We start from the raw sequence: 17,157 nt of genomic DNA, 5'->3' as shown, positions 1-17,157 counted from the left end.
GTCTGATCTCTATCCCTACAATATTATGTTAATATAGTGACTTAAAACCATTAACATCATAAAGAGTGAATATAATGACATTTCTTTCTGTCATTGATAGGAGATTATCAGAGGATAGAGTATGACCTTTTCTCTGTACAGCCTGTCCTAATCTAACTCCACTGATGAAATAGATGGCCAGTGATCAAATTTGTGTCTCAGGTAAGGTAAATGAATTCCATAAAAGATCATCAATAGGTGGAGAGAGATGGGAAAAAACTGAGGATGGAGGGCTTCTGAATATTGGAAAAAATCTAGGGATAATAAAAGAGATATGAGGAGATAGGATTTTATAGGGGAATTTTTTATTTACAGAGCAACAAAAATGATTCTGGGATTGGGACTGTCTTTATTATCATCTAATATTCTAATATTATAATTTTTATAATTCTAATTCTAATATTAGAAATGATACACAGGTGTTAATATTTAGAATCATATACCTTGTTTTTAGTGACCTTATATCACTTAATCTTATCATTGTTCCCAAGGCAATGATAACTTACTATATATAACTAAGTTCCTATTAGGACAAATAATGCATCCTGTGAAATGATTTAATTATTAAGTATATTAATTATATTATCATTGATCTATAACTGTCATATTTTTATATAAATAAAACTTCAAGTAGTTATTACAATACACTCATCTATTTCAGGTCTCATTACTCAAACTAATCAAGACCACCTATATCTCAAATAAATTCACATGGAATCATTAAATATTAGGATAGTGAAAATAATATAATATATTGAATACAAAATTGAAGTAATTATAAAATGTTAATGTTATATAAGTACTAACTGTGTGAATCTAGAAAAATAGAACCTCTGTCTGCCTTGTTTTCCTCATCTACACAATAAAAATAATGCCTGCATCTACGTCCTAAGATTGTTGTGAAAATAAAATGATACATACACAATTAATTTGTTATGGAATCATTTGATTACATGTGACCCCATTTGGGATCTTCTTGGCAAAGATACTGAAGTGGTCTGCCATTTCCTTCTGCAGCTCATTTTACAGATGAGAAAACTGAGACAAATAGGAATAAGTGACTTACCTAGGGTCTCATAGCTAGTATCTGAGGCTGGATATGAACTTGTGGAGATTAGCCTTCCTGATTTCAAACCCAGAGCTTTATCTACTGTGCAACGTAGTTGACAGTTATATGCAAAGCATTTTGAAAACCTTAAAGTGCTCTTTAAATGTTAATGATAAGCAATTACTTCAGTCCCTAGACTAATTTGGGTCCATTAGACTTAGAACTGAGCAAATGGAAGGTGAGAAAAATACTATGACAAGTGAATGAATGATGTAGTTAGCATTTATTATACGAAAAGCATTTGCTGAGTAGTGATCATAGAGATGTAAATCCACTTTTGAGTTTGTAGACATTTATACAGAAGACAAGATAAATACTATTGTCACTGACTGCAATCAATAATCTTTATCTGCAGATATTCAAACAATAGCTTTTAAGGAAGAGACTTAAGGCATTAGAAAAGATGATAAATGTAGAATTATGAAGGAATTAAGAAGATATATGAAGGGATAATGAAAAGAATCATTGGCATTTAATTTTGTGTCTCTTTATCCATAAAATCATAAGAATGCCTGTTCTATGGATTAATGTGTTACACTGAGAGTAGGCCTAGATATGAAAGCTTAGGGTGTATTATGTAGAAATGGTTCATTTAACCAGGCATGGACAAATTTATAGTATGCTTGAAGGAAGTTGTTGAACCATAATCATACATAATCATACCTTTGCATCACCACAAAATAGGAGCAGGATGGAAGCTAAGGAAAGCAGCCCAGGTAGTAAAGTCATTGCTGGAAAAAAAAAAAAAAAACAGAAAACATGTAAAATTTTGCCCTTACAATCATCCTCATCCTCATGCTCATTCTTATCCTCATCCATCAACATCACAAAAGTCAGTATTTAAGCAGATTGGCAAGCAAATTGTGGGAAAATGTTTGACCTGAATTCATGAAGAACTAAATTAAAATCAGGTTCAGACACTTAGTAGTAGTGTGATCCTGGACAATTCTCTTAACTTCAGTCACAACCATCATCATCATCATGATTATTACCACCACCTCCACAGAATTTTGTAATTATTCAGCTAAATAGCAAGCATAGTACAGAGTATGTTTTACTTTAGAATCTATGAGGCAGCTAAGTGGTGAAATTGATGGAGTTCTAGGCTTGGAGTGAATAAAACCTGAATTCAAATCCAGACTCAGACACTTCCTGGTAGTGTGACTCTGGACAAGTCATTTAACTTCTGTCTATTTCAGTTTTCTCATCTATAAATTGAAGATAATAATATCACTATTTCCAAAAGTTGTAATAAGAATAAAATGAGATATTTTAAACCATTTTAAAAACCCAAAAATGTTATGTATATTATACCATCCAGACTAGCTCTCTGAAGGATCTTGGGACTAACCTGAGTCCTTACTCTTAGTGGAGGAGTAGTGAAGGCAAGAGACTCATGAGGATGATCAAAGATATAGATTTCATTTATTTCAAGTCCTCTCAGCCTTTAAATATGTTAGTATAATTACATCACTACAACACATTGAGCATGTGCCAACTATAGAACCATTACATCACCATAGCACACTATGTATGTGTTAACTATAAGCATCATACTGTAGATATGTAAATGCCTCTTATTGTAAATATCAAGTAGAACACAGATGGTCAAATGGGGAGCCAAACTAGACATTGTCAGCAGGTTCCCTCTGGGCTGAAGGGTCTTATATCTTACCCAGAGTTCCCCCACTATCTACAGCCCTCTACAATACATGCTCTCTATTGTTATTTTTAGAAGGCATTTTCATATCCATCTTCTCATTTCAATCGCTATGACAATCCTTTAAGGGCAATAATGGCAGGAATATGTATTCTCTTTTTATAGATAAAGAAACTAAGGTCCTAAGTAGTATGACCCAGTAAGAGAAAAGGAAGAATTCCATTTTTCTGACTAGATCACTCAGCTACTCTTTACTAAGAAGGTTTGTACATAGGGTGATGAGCTTGCATATATTATAGTGAATGCAAATATATTTCTGGAGCTGGGCAGTCACATAATCAATGAGTATTTATTAAATACCTATAATATGACAGACATTGTGTGAGTTTCTAGGAAGAAAATACAAAATTATAAACAAACAAAACAAAACAAAAAATAAAAATAAAACAAAGCCCAAAACCTAACTGGGGAGCTTATAGTCTATTGGAATGACATGTAATTAAAGAAAATACACATACATATGAGAATTTTAAAAAAATTATTAAGCATTTAATGTATATTAGGCCCCGTGATAATTGTTTGGGCATAAAACATCAAGCAAGAAACACAGTCTCTTAAGGAGCTAATATTTTAATAGAGAATAATAATAGAAATGGAGATCTAGAAAATCATTTGGAAGAACACTGCTTACACAAGTCAGGATTATATCCTAAGCAAGGTGAAAAGCTGATTCAAAGGTTCAAATTGAGTTTAATTATCATAGGTATTAATAATCAAAAGCATCAAACTGCTACTACACTAAGCTAGACTCATGGCCCATCCAAGCTTGTTATTCTTTCTTTATGATATGCTCCTTCTACTTTTTAAAAAATCAGTACAGAGAATTCTAATCCCACTTTCCCTGTTACAGACACATGGACACACAGAGACAAATAGAAACACACATACATACAAAACAACTATAACACACATCTAGAGAGACAGACAAAAAGATAAACAGAGAGGTAGGCAGAGAAAGACAGATACATACACAGAGAGAGAGGCAGAGAGAGACAGAGATAGAGGCACACACACAGAAAAAGCATCCCTCCCTCTCTCCCTCCTTCCTTCCTTCTTTCTTTCCTTTCTTACTTCTTTCTTTCCTTTCTTCCTTTTTTCCTTCCTTCCTTCCTTCCTTCCTTCCTTCCTTCCTTCCTTCCTTCCTTCCTTCCTTCCTTCCTTCCTTCCTTCCTTCCTTCCTGCTTTCCTGCCTTCCTGCCAGCCTTCCTGCCTGCCTGCCTGCCTGCCTTCCTGCCTGCCTGCCTGCCTGCCTGCCTTCCTGCCTGCCTGCCTGCCTGCCTTCCTTCTTGCCTGCCTTTCTTCCTTCCTTCCTACCTTCCTTCCTTCCTTTCTTCCTTCTTCCTTCCTTCCTTCCTTCCTTCCTTCCTTCCTTCCTTCCTTCCTTCCTTCCTTCCTTCCTTCCTTTCTTCCTTCCTTCCTTCTTTCCTTCCTTCCTTCCTTCCTTCCTTTCTGCCTGCCTGACTTCTTTTTTCTCTCTGTCTCTGTCTCTTTCTTTCTTTTATTCAGTTCTGGTCTTTTCTACAGAAAACTTGAAAGTACTCAATTTCATTAAATTTCCATTTTCCTTCTGAAAAATTATACTTAATGTTGCTGGGTAGATGACTCTTGGTTGTGATCCTAGCTCCTTTACCCTTTCCAAGCACTCCAATTCTTTAATGTGAAAACTTTTAAAACTTATGTTATTCATACTGTGTCTACACAATATTGAGATTGTTTCTTTGTGGTTGCTTTTAGTAATTTCTCTTTGACCTGGGAGCTCTGAAATTGCTGGGAGTTTTCATTTTGGGATCTCTTCCAAAAGATGAATGGTGGATTCATTCGATTTCTATTTTACCTTTAAGTACTAGGATATCAGAGCAATTTTTCTTGATAATTTATTGAAATATATCAGGCTCTTTCACATAGCTCAGCAATTCTTAAATTATTTCTTTTCAATCTATTTCTGAATTAGTTGTTTTTCCAATGAGATATTTCACATTTTCTTCTATTTTTCCATTCTTTGATTTTGTTTTATTATTTTTGGATGTCTCATACAGTCATTAACTTCCACTTGCATAATTCTTATTTTTAAAGAATTATTTTCTTCAATGAACTTTTGTACCTCCATTTCCATTTGCCCTGTTCTACTTTTTAAGGAATTCTCTGAGGTGGATTTTTGTGTCTCTTTTACCATTTTAGCATTTTTTTTTAAGTTATTATTTTCTTCAGTAGTTTTTGTGCCTCCTTTACTAAGTTTTTGACTCTTGTTTCATGATTTTCCTATATATCTCTCATTTTTTCCCCAATTTTCCTCTAACTCTACTATTTGATTTTCAAAATCCTTTTTAGACTCATTCATGGACTGCAACCAATTTATATTTTCTTTCAGTTTTGTAATGTCTTTGATCTTATTATCCTTTTCTAAGTGTGTATTTTGATCTTCCCTGTCACTGTATTAACTTTTTGTGGTCAGGTTCTTGAGAATCTGAAATCCAATGAATTCTCTGGCAGCCATCCCCAAAGAGCTCCTATATAAGTAATCAGTTATGATTATTAAACCATTGATGTAATCCTAAGGAAGCTCCCTCCCTCTTTTTTTGATACAATTAGCTTGGTTAAGGGTGGTGGGAAGGAGGCTCAGAAGTCCCTTGTTTTAGGAATTCTAGACCCTACTTTGGTCAATTGTAAAAACTTAATTAGCAAGATAATGATTCAAGACAATTCCAAAGTATCCATCATTAACATGCTGTCTCTAGAGAGATAACTGATATTCTCTGAATGAAAATTGAAGCACATTTTTAAAAAATTGCATTTTCTCTTGCAACATGGCTAATAATGGAAATATGCTTTTCATAATATCACATGTTCAATTCACATAACATTTCTTCCCTTCTTATGAAATAGAGGAAGAATGAAAGGGAGGAAGAGAATTTGGAACTCAAAATTTGAAAAAAAAAAAGTAATGCTAAAATATTTTACATGTAATTGATAAATATTTAATGAAATGAATAAAAATAAATTGTAATGAAAAATTTAAGGATATTGTTGAAAACTAGGAAAATTATTTTAATGCCCTGTCATTTGATTATCAATATTTAAATGTTGTTATAAGCCTGAACTTGAAACAAGGTGTTAACTCACTGGAATTGATAGAAACAATGCTTAAGTTTACACCTTTGAGAGTTCACACATTAGCTCATACTTTAGAGTTCACAAGTCCAGGAAATTCACAAAGTTACACTTCCCACAATCCCACTCTTGGAGGAGGAGTCAACCTTTGAGTTTACACCTCTAAAAGAGCATAAAATGAGTTGAGTCAGTGGAGGAGTCAGTTGAGGAGATTGAGAAGCTAGAGACTGCAGTCAGGCAGAACTGGGGATTCAGAAGAGGAGAGGCTGAAGCTGGGAGAAGTAGAGGCAAAGGACTAGCAACAAGAGCTGCCGGAACTAAGGAAAGCTTACTGGGCTATTTTGGAAGAGACAATGAAAGACTGTACTTTAATCCCTGGATGCATTTGAGGTGATTATTACTCTGAACGGAAACTAAGGTTGCCTTCAGAAAACCTCCCCAAGAAACCTGCTCCTGGAACCATCATCTTTTAGAAAAAGAAGAGAACACCACAAAATGTAATATTCTCTTTTTTTAAATATCTGTCTTTCACTCTTTCTTTTAGAGAGACCTCTCCTGTTTTAGAAAAAGAATGTGATCACATTCTAGTTCCTCCCAAGGTCTGGACTCAATCTCTTTACCCATGAGCCAGAAGCTATCCTTAACTCATTCCACAATATTAAAAAGTGACTCATTTGTCATTGCTTCCTTCATTACAGTTGGGCATGACCTGGTCTACAAAGGAGAAATTTAGCCAGAGAGATTCTGATGAGGGTGGCTCACCTTTTCCAGACTAATGGAGGTTATTTAATAAATCTCAGGACCAGGCCACATTTTCAGTTTTCATGTCCCCTTCAAACCCTTACCCTCAACATCAACAGGAGAAGTTGAGAACTCTTAACCCACCTTATCATTAAATGTCTGCCAATCAGTGTTGCTTTTCACTTATCAAAGGAGTTCATTGTCAGAAGGGAGACACAGAGATTTAAGGAGATGTTATCTTTTCATGTTTGATTGACAAAAGAAATCATTGACCTCAATTTATTGATTATTTGCTGGCCTAATTGATAAATTGATTTTTCATGCCTGGAACTCTGTCTCTCAGAAGTTTATATATTATACAATAAAATCAGTACTCTTCTCACATGTTTAAGTCTAAAGTCATAGATTGATCTGATATAGGTAAACATTTACTTTAATTATTGTTTATTTGGGGGAAAATCATAAAAATCCTTTTGGAATATTGAACCATGCAACAGAGTTTTCAAATTATTCGTTAAATATCATAAACAGATTTAGAATTAATAAGGTGGAAAATATTTCTCTTCAGAAAAGAATTAGTACAGGGGAAATATTAAGTCAAGAAGATCCTGCCATTGCCTTTATAATGTCATTTTCTCAACATTTTCAGTCATTCACATTCATCAACAGTATTTTAAAGTAAGTAAGCACCCTTCTGGCAAGCTCTTGGCAATTTTCTTGGAAGGTAGAGTACTGTCTTATTCCATGTTTGTTTCTTAAACTTCCCTGTTTCATAGCTTTTTATGGTCTTTATAGTAAGACTATTTTTGATATTTTTTGTTGTTCATTTTTCTAACCTACTTATTATTATGCTGGGCCCTGCTCTCCTTACACAGGTAAGGACAGTTGGGGATGAGGGGTTGGGGGAAAGGGAGGAGGAACGTAAAGTTATACCTGAATTCAAAACTCAGAGCTAATCAAATTACATTCCTTCTCATATTACAAGTTTCATTTCTTAAGATTTATTGCAGGATATATTTTTCCTTATTAAGTATATACAAGTTCTTTCCACAACTATTTCTTCATTATATTATTTATCTATTATAAATACAATCTGATATATATATATGTGTGTATATGTATATATGTAATATATATATATATATATATATATAAACAATTAAGGAGAAATTAAGAAAATATTTACATTTCTACATAAAATAATTGTTCATGATTGCTCAATCATAATCTGGAAGAATAATGAAAAAAAAATACTGGCCACAGTTGTTATAGTACACTAAGTGATTGCATTAGGTAACCCTTAAGGTTAAAAGAAAAATCCTATTAAGTTGGGGGTCTATCGATTGCATGTTAGTTCAAAGAGGCAATAGTGATACATACTGTTCCCTGTGTAATTTCATAATTTTTGTCACCAATCAGTCATATAATTTATCATATAAATTACTTCCATGAAATTAGTAAACAAATCACCCTCTACATTTGCTAAATTTTTAAATATAAAAAATATTTCAAATACAAAAGCAATATATTTTAAAAGAACTTAATTGCTATTTATTGTTAACCAATTATTATTTCAACAAAGAAAATTATATCTTGTAATAAACCTTAAGAAATGTATTTGGAATGTGCTTGCTTTGAGATAGGGAAGAACTTTGTAGTTCTATGATATTATGTCCAAAATCATTTATAGTCTCAGGGCAGAATGGACAAAATTATTATTTAACTAATCCTTTCACAAGGCACTTCTTTCATACAGAGTTTATAAGTATTTATGAACTTTGAAAATTTAGTAGGTCTAGCAAAGCTTCTAATACACAATGAACCTTTCCCAATTAAATAAGTTAACTGTGATGAACTGGATATCCTCAATGAATATTAAGAACAATCTTTAACCAATTAAAAAAAAAGTTCAAAATTACAAAATCAAAGCATTTACATCAACAGAGGAGCTAATCTTCAACAAATTCATTACACTTTATCACATCTTAAATTGGCAGCAATTGTGAGGCATAATCAAGATAGAGAAATGAAAGGTAGAATTTTTACTAGTCTCCCAATATATCCTCTGTATAAGAACCTTTAAAAATGTATCAAGCAAAATCCTGATTAAAATTAAAAAAAAAAGTCATAGTGAGACATTTTCCCAGCCTTGAAGGACAGCTTAGGACACAAAGAGAGGTCTGCAAACACTGGGGTTAGGGCTGGCCTGGAGCTCAACTTAAGGACAGAAGTAGCACTACACTGCAACTAGGCAATGGCAGAAGCAACCTGGTACCTAGTGATGGTAAAAGGACTGAACACCTGAGCAAAATGTGATCACAGGTGCATCTCTACTCTCTCTGGGAGCAATAAAATGCATCATCTATTATCTTTGTTACCCACCTCCTGGCTCCTGATCACAATTTTCGGGGATGGCAAAATAGTTATGGATAACAAAAAAGCAGAAAGGAATAAGGAACCTAAAGCTTAACTATGTGGCTCTTAGCCCCAAAATAGAATTTGGACACATTTCTAGCCATTGTTCCTGAATATAAACCTAAGTTGGAGGGTAAAATCAAGGGTAGAGCCAGAAATTCATTTGATCTGAATCTGCAAAATCTCTTAAAGTTCTGTGCTAGGTCTAGCAACAATCTATAGAAAATTCAACTTCACTCAAGCCAAAAACTTAAACAGGCCAGACATTTGCAGAGTGTAGATGAGATGAGCAACAAACAGACATTTCCTCATTAATACAATTTGAGAAGAACTGAAAATGTATGGTTCCCAAGAATGAACTGTGAAAGTAACAGAAAGATTTAAAAGGAAAAAGCTCAGACTAGCCATCTTCTCCCCGACTCCTCTCTCTATGAGAGCAGGTCCCAAAACAACATAAAGTTCAAAGTCAATGAGTAGACTGGAAAAGTGAGAAAAAATAATAAAAAACCATCTGACTATATTCAGACCATAAAAAGCTACTATGAAGATAGGGAAGCTCAAAAAAAAAATCAAACAAAATAAGACAATGACTTGAAAACATTTACAAGCAAAGTCTTAAAGAAAAATAATATATACAGATTAGACATAAACCCAAAAAATTTACTGAAGACAAGTTGAAGATAGAAATGAAAACTGTACAACAAAATTGTGGAGAGAATTAACAACTATATACTGAATACCATATTTTCATCATAATTTCAAGACAAGTATGATAAACAGATTTCCTTTCAATTCACAAATTTAGTTTTTAATTAGTTGCCAGCATTATAAATTTATGCAGAGGAGAATATGTTTTCCTGTTAGCTCATTGTTTTCCAGGGCAGAATTTGAATACAACTTTAAACTGGTAGGTTTTTGAGAGCTTTGAAACTTACAGCAGAAAAATTCCAAGTTTTTTCCTGCTAATTTCTTAATGCTTATCTCCCAGGAAAATTTTATTTAAAAGGTCACTGGAAGTTCCAGGTTTTCAAGAAGGTGAATTGTATTTGAATAACAGTAATTATATACACCTAGTAGTGCTATTTTAAGAGCAGTTGGATGCCACGTTGAAGAGAATGCTTGGCCTTGAGTAAGACTAATCTTCTGGAGTTCAAATCTGGCCTCAGATACTTACTAGCTAGTGTCCCTGGAAAAGTCACTTAATCCTATTTTCCTTACTCCCTCATCTGTAAAATGAGCTGGAGAAGAAGGGAAGGGCAAATTAATTCTGAGTTTTTGCCAACTGAAACCTCAAATGAGTTTAGAAAGTGTCAGAAGATCCTGAACAACAAAATGAGCTGATTTGGATATGAAACTAATTAACATGAATCTAGGCAATATTTTAATTTCAAAAGTTTCAAAGATATTTTCACAAGGCTAAAACCATAATTCCAGCAAATTCTTTTTTATGCAATTTTCTTCTAATTATCTAGGACACAATCCAAAGGTGTGGCTATAAGATGAGATAGATTTAACTGGGAATAATTTAGCTTCTGAATTTGTCACAAATCAGAATTACCAGAAGCAGACTATAATTACCAGATATAAGGGATCTCATAATGGCCAATGACTACTCCAGGAGGAACTAAGATTTTTTTTTCAGACTTATATTAGTGGTAAGGATCCTTTTTCTAAATTTATATTAGACTGGAACAGACTACTCAGGATTACCCAAAATGGGTAACCAAGAGAGATGGTTATTAAAAAAAATGATAATCAGACAGACAAGTTTCTTCCTTATCTGCCTGCAGAAAATAAAGTCAAAATGCACAGGGTTTGGACAAATCCTAATCCTAGCCTGGTATTCACTTGGACTGAAATGTGAAAAGAGACCTCCCAATTTAAGACAATAAAGTTCTTTTGCTTTGCTTTTGCATTTTCCTTTGCTTTCAATTCCTGAATGGCAACACCATGTTGATTAGAAAAATGAAGGCAACCAATATGTTTATCCTTTTAAAGTCTAATCTTTAATAAATAATAGATTAGTCAGGTATAAGAGATAGAAAATACTGACACTATAGAACATTAACCTGTCAATATAGAATAATAACCCACATTTTCCAAGATAGTATTGATCAGTCTTTTCTTTTTTCCCTAGAAATCTCTCTAGGAAAATTTTTTTATTGTGCATGCTAGAGGCTTCTGGATTAGAAAACTTGATCTTGATCCAATTTAGTCTTTGTCTTTTGTGTGTGCAAAGTTAACCTTTAATCTTAAATATTTAAATCTTGCTTGACATTTGGGTAATTGCACATTTAGCCTGCAGGAAATGATGACTACACTAGTAATTATACAAGGGGAAAATCTAAGATGATATCAACCCATTTTCTCATAGTACTGGTACTATCAGCATTTTTTTGCCCTTGGATCAAAGTTTTTTATTCCTGGCCTTACTCCAACTGCTTGTTGGCTTGGTGTCACATTAAAATACTTGTGCTTTTCTTTTTCTGAATTTGCCTCATTGACTAGGGTAAGGCCTGAACCAAAAAAGTTTTTAATATGTTTCTTGTTGTTATTCATTTTAGTTATGTGCAACTCTTCATAATTCTACTTGGATTATTTCTGGCAAAGATACTAGAGTGGTTTGTCAAATTCTTTTTCAACTTATTTTATAGAAGAGGAATTGAGGCAAACAGGGTTAAATGACTTACCCATGGTTACCCAGCTAACAAATGTCTAAAGATAAGATTTGAACTCAGAAAGATGAGTCTTCCTGACTTCAGGACTATCACTCTACCCACTCTCTAGTTGCTCCATTTAATGTGTAACCGCCAATAATTGTAATTAGTGTTATCAGAGATCTTTTGATAGGTGCTGAAAGTGTATTATAGAGCATAAACATCACTGTACACAAAAATTAGTGAGCCCTCAGTAGCAGTTTTTATAATCTTATGTTTTAGTTACAGAAGCAGGATGGATAAATGGAATTTCAAAAAATAAATAAAGGAAAATGATGATTTTTATAACTCCTACCATCTTTTTTAAATAAAAAAAATCTTTTTAATAAAATAAGAATAAATGGTAGATCTATGTCAGGTAAAAATCAGTAAACACTGAAGTTATAGCTAATAATATCAAGCTAGAATTTGTAAAAAAAAAAAAAAAACAAAACACTCATCTGCTAACAGAAAGGCTGTAGTTGATATTCCAGCTTAATTTTGCAATCTCTGGCTATTTATATGACCTGTTCATCTTAAGTAAATGATAGCAAAAAGTAGAGTTAGAAATACTTTTATCATAATTTCATCATGTTCCTTTCCTTGGAAATGCTGTCCTCTTCCTCCTTTCTGCTTATCCAATCATCCTTCAAGGCTTATCTTTGATTGTTCCTAGTCTTGGAAGTCTTCAGGTATTTAGATTAGCTGTTGCATGTTTTGGCTCTTCATACTACTTGGTTTAGCTCTTTACATAACCAGTCTTACAGTCAAAAAGATTCATCTTCCTGAGTTTAAATCTAGCTTCAGACTCTCACTAGCTGTGTGATTCTAGGCAAGTCACTTAACTCTGCTTGCTTCAGTTTTCTCAAGGAAAGAAAAAAACTACTTCAATATATTTGCCAAGAAAACCCCAAAAGGGATAATGGAGAGTCAGACATGACTGAAAAACAACTGAACAATGAGAAGGAAAGATATATACTCTAGAATAAGAACTCTGATGATTTATAGTTAGACTGGGGAATTCCTGCTCAGGAATTCCCACTGCTCCTGGAAGAACTTTGCTGATTAAAAACAAAACAAAACAAAAATAAAAAATAAAAAAAAAAGTTTTCCTCACATACGCTCCTATTGAACATACTAGGCACTCATTAAATATTAATGAATGAGGCTTTTTAAACATTTTTGATGTTTAGTTTTATTGACTCGACACTCTCAGTTTGTGTAGTTCCTCTGGCATTTGGTCAATTAAGGCTGGATGGAGGCATATTAGTAGGAAGGAGGAAAATGGCTTTCCTATGCTCAGTCACCTAATAGATGAAGGGAACAAAAATATGTACTGCATGCAAAGGAAAGTATTATTAAAAGGATAAGGGTTTAAATTCCATCTAAGAAACTTAGTTGTATGATCTTGGACAAGTAATTTAAACTTCACTAAAATTTTTTTTTAAATAAGACATATTTTGCCATTATTTGTTTCCTTAGTAATTCTATGTACTTTTTAAAGGGTCTAGAAGCTTCACCATATTGCCAAAAAGACTTAGGGCACACACACATGCGCGCGCACGCATACACACACACACACACACATAATTTAATAACTACTGAATCCCTGAAATATAAAAAAGAAAAAAAAAACCCTTTACAACCCTTATTCTATTTTTTCAGTTGTGTGAGTCTATCTGGAGTTTTCTTGTCAAAGATACTGTAGTGGCTTGGCATTTCCTTCTTCATCCAGATCATTTTACAGATAAGGAAACTGAGGAAAACAGGGGTAAGTGATTTGCACAGGACCACATATCTAGTATTTGAGGCCAGTTGTGAACTCAGGTACTCCTAACATGGTTAAGCATCTCTTCTGAACTTAGAAAGTTATTTATGGTACCAATAGTTTCCTTGATATGTTCAGGGACATCTAGACTATATGTTTCAGAGATAGGATTTAAAACCTGGGTCTTTTTGGTTCTAGGGCTTGCATTGTATCTACCACTTAGCTCTCAAAAATTGTTATTATTTTTAATAATTTTTAAAAATATAAGAAGTTCCTGAATGTTAAATTATAAATAATAAAATTATAGTTAAAAGATAAAAATTTAAAAGAATATAACTAACATATTTGTCTCAAACTGTTAAAAGTCTCTACATAATTTAGATTGGAAACATGTTTTAGTGAGAGATCTCCAGACTTCAAATAAGAAGACTTGGGCTTGAGACTTGTTACTCAAGGTCAAAGCATGTGATTCTTTGAAAGTGACACTGTTCTTCTGAGCCCCAGCTTTCCCATCTTTAAGTTGGGTATATTAATACTAATGCCATCTGTCTTCTTAGGTTGATATCAAGTCTTTGATAAACCTTTAAACAATAAATAAATTAATGTATTATTTCTCATGAGGCAGCATATACATCCCAAAGTCAAGAGAAACTAGATTCAGGTTCTCTGACATATATACTGGTTATGTGATCTCAGGGCGTTACTTAATTTCTCAATGTTCTCAGTAACCCTAAGAGTATAAGTTGCAGAGATACTATAAAGCTGGATTGATAGAGGAAGTTTCTTTACTTGGGAGTTCCTGATAACAGTGTAATCTATTCCTAACTCTGTTCTATTATCTCATATATTGTCTTAGTGACAGGAAGCAGATAATATACTTATCTATAAAATAATAATAAAAATTATGAATTTATAGATTGTATATAATTATATAAATCATGTGTAATTTATACAATTAAATCAATGAATTATGCATAATTAATATTTATTATACATAATACATAAATTATATAAGTATAATTATAAATAATATAATTTATAAAATTATAAAATATATAAAAGTGATATATTTGACCAAATGCTTCATATAATGATTCAATCTAGAACAACTTTCTAAAAAAAGTCCAAAAGATTAGCCTTATCTCAGGAATTTTCTGTCTAACACTTTTCCACAAAGGTGAGCTTCTTCCCCCCCCCCCCCACACACACATATGGTTGAGTGCATAACAAAGTAATAATCAAGAATTTTAACAAGTGACAAGTGTACAAAAAGTCCCCTGAGATGTGGATACTGGAGCAAAATGAGGAGTATACAATGATACTGGGTTATTGACATGTAGCTAAAAAGGAAAGGGATGGGCAGGCTATGGAGGAAGAAGTCAATCTAGGTGACATTTGGTAAGTTTCCTATTTTAACCAATTATTTTTGCTATGAAGATGCTAAATTCTTTCCCCCCTAGGTGCTGAAGAAATGTAAATGCTGTTAGCATCTTCTAAATTTGGGTCCCTAAAATAAAGTCCTTATTTTTCCATACTAGTTAGCTCTCTGCTGGCAGCTTTCTCAGGACAGCTAGGTGGCATAGTGGATGCAGTGCTGAACCTGGAATCAGGAAAATCTGAATTCAAATGTGACCTCAGATACTTATTAACTATATGACTTTAAGGAAAGTCACTTAGCTTTGTTTGCTTTACTTCCTCATGTGTAAAATTTGTTAAAGAAGGAAGTGGCAAACCACTGCAAAATCTTTGCCAAAAAAACTTCAACTTAAGTCACAAAATGTCAGACATGACTGAAATGAATTAACAACAGCAACAGTGATGAATAATGTCACTAGTGTTTTTGGTTTTTTCTTTTCTTTTCCTTTTTTTTTTTTTTTTTTTGTCTATATGTGATTATTCTACCTGATTGAGAATCATACCTAAGACATTACACAGAATGATACAATATCAGAACTAGTAAGGATATTATGTATCATCTGGTCCAAACTATTCATTTTACAAATGAAGAAATGAATCCCAGAGAGGGGAATTGATAAGTTCATGGTCCCATAGTTAAATATAGGCTGAGAGCCCAAGCCTTCTGATTCTGTGTTCCCTCGGAGTATAATATGCCACTGACTAAACTGTTTAGGCTCTTTGATTTAGCTGTCTTGGTATTAAGGGTCAAGCATTTATCCATATATTATAAATGGAAAGTGAAAAAATAGCAATAACAAAAAGGACAATTTCCTAACCTGTAGTCTTCTATTATGTGGTTTCAAAGTTTCAGTCCCAAGCATATAAACATCTGAATTTAAAAGATATGAGATAACCCAATGAGACATATCTATATCTCTATACACACACATATTATATGTGTGTGTATATGTATATCCCCCATTGGTTTATCACCTCATAGATGCTTATTAAGTTTTGGATGAATTTACCAGAGTTGTTTGAGAAGCCTTACAGAATATATCCCCAAAATTCTTTACCAAGGATAATTGTCTGAATATTTTTATTTTCATTTTTGAAGAATGTATTTTTTTTATTGGAAAGAGTAAGGATTCCCCTGTCCCAAATATCCCAAATATCTACAAATGTCAAATGTTTGACAATACTATGCAGCTCATTTTAATATTCTTCAAGTTCAATGTTGACATTTAATATACAATAATTCTGGGTTTTTTTTTTATTAGTAGAAATTAGTAGAAAATTTAGTAGAAAAAGTGGACTTAGAATTTAAATATCAACTTCAGTGCTATTATTTAGATTTGGTAAATTTGATAAGCAGCTTCTCATTTTAAAAAAGTCCCTATCATTGAAGAGTAACCAATGACATTACAATAAAAGAAAATATGATTACACACATATTCTCAATCAAATCCCTTTTAAGATCACTTACTCAAAAATTACCTTTCAATTTTCTGTCATATATAGAGCAAGAAAATTTATTGTTAGGGACTACAAACAGAGAATCTAATCACATTAGTCTTCCTAGTAAAATTTAAATTATTACTATTGAAATAATATTACATAAGAAACGAAAAGATTAAATTTTCTATTTTTATCTTAGAAAGAAAAAGTGGGATCTTTCTGTTAATTATAAATTGGTAAGGACATGTCCCTTTATTTGTGATTATGAGAGTTATTTAATCTGTCATTTTACCAGCTTGTGTAATCAGAAAATATATGAGAATAGTGAAGTTTTCATATGGAGATTAAAAAGGTTATCACTTACCAATGATTTTCAGAGCAAGATGAGGCACCTGTTATATCTTCAGGAAGACCTCAGGTGAGTGTAGTTAGGGATCTTGGCTTAACAGTATATGTACATATATTTATATGTGTAAAGCATACCTTTTCCTGTTGTGGCATATTCTGGTTGTGCAAGGCTATGCAATTAATTTTAAGTCAACATGGCCTGGAAACAGAATTGGTCATGCCATTTCTGAAAACTATCAAATTACAATACAAGTTGTCTGACATGGTTCCAACCATTGTTTAAGTGCTTCAAATTATACATGGTAAATGCTTTTCTTTTTTTTTAATAAATTAATTTTTGTCATAAATAAGTCTCAGC

At 32.9% G+C, this 17,157-nt stretch overlaps 1 protein-coding gene across 1 annotated transcript in view; it reads right to left on the bottom strand.

Annotated features, from left to right (window-relative positions):
- LOC100924579 (cysteine-rich secretory protein 3) overlaps positions 1 to 16,913 on the bottom strand; it is a 37,632-nt gene extending 20,719 nt beyond the window's left edge. Inside the window, exons 1-2 of the mRNA XM_031964734.1 lie at positions 16,816 to 16,913; positions 1,811 to 1,878 (exon numbers count right to left, since the gene is read on the bottom strand). Of these exons, the coding sequence (XP_031820594.1) occupies positions 1,811 to 1,876 (66 nt within the window). The 5' untranslated portion in view covers positions 1,877 to 1,878; positions 16,816 to 16,913. The remainder of the gene's footprint in view (positions 1 to 1,810; positions 1,879 to 16,815) is intronic.
- Positions 16,914 to 17,157: the final 244 nt, after the last annotated feature.

This window comes from Sarcophilus harrisii, chromosome 4 (assembly GCF_902635505.1).
Source record: "Sarcophilus harrisii chromosome 4, mSarHar1.11, whole genome shotgun sequence".
Classification (NCBI taxonomy): Eukaryota; Metazoa; Chordata; class Mammalia; order Dasyuromorphia; family Dasyuridae; genus Sarcophilus; species Sarcophilus harrisii.
Note: the sequence above shows the minus strand (reverse complement) of the source record. Positions and strands in the feature narration are given on the sequence as shown.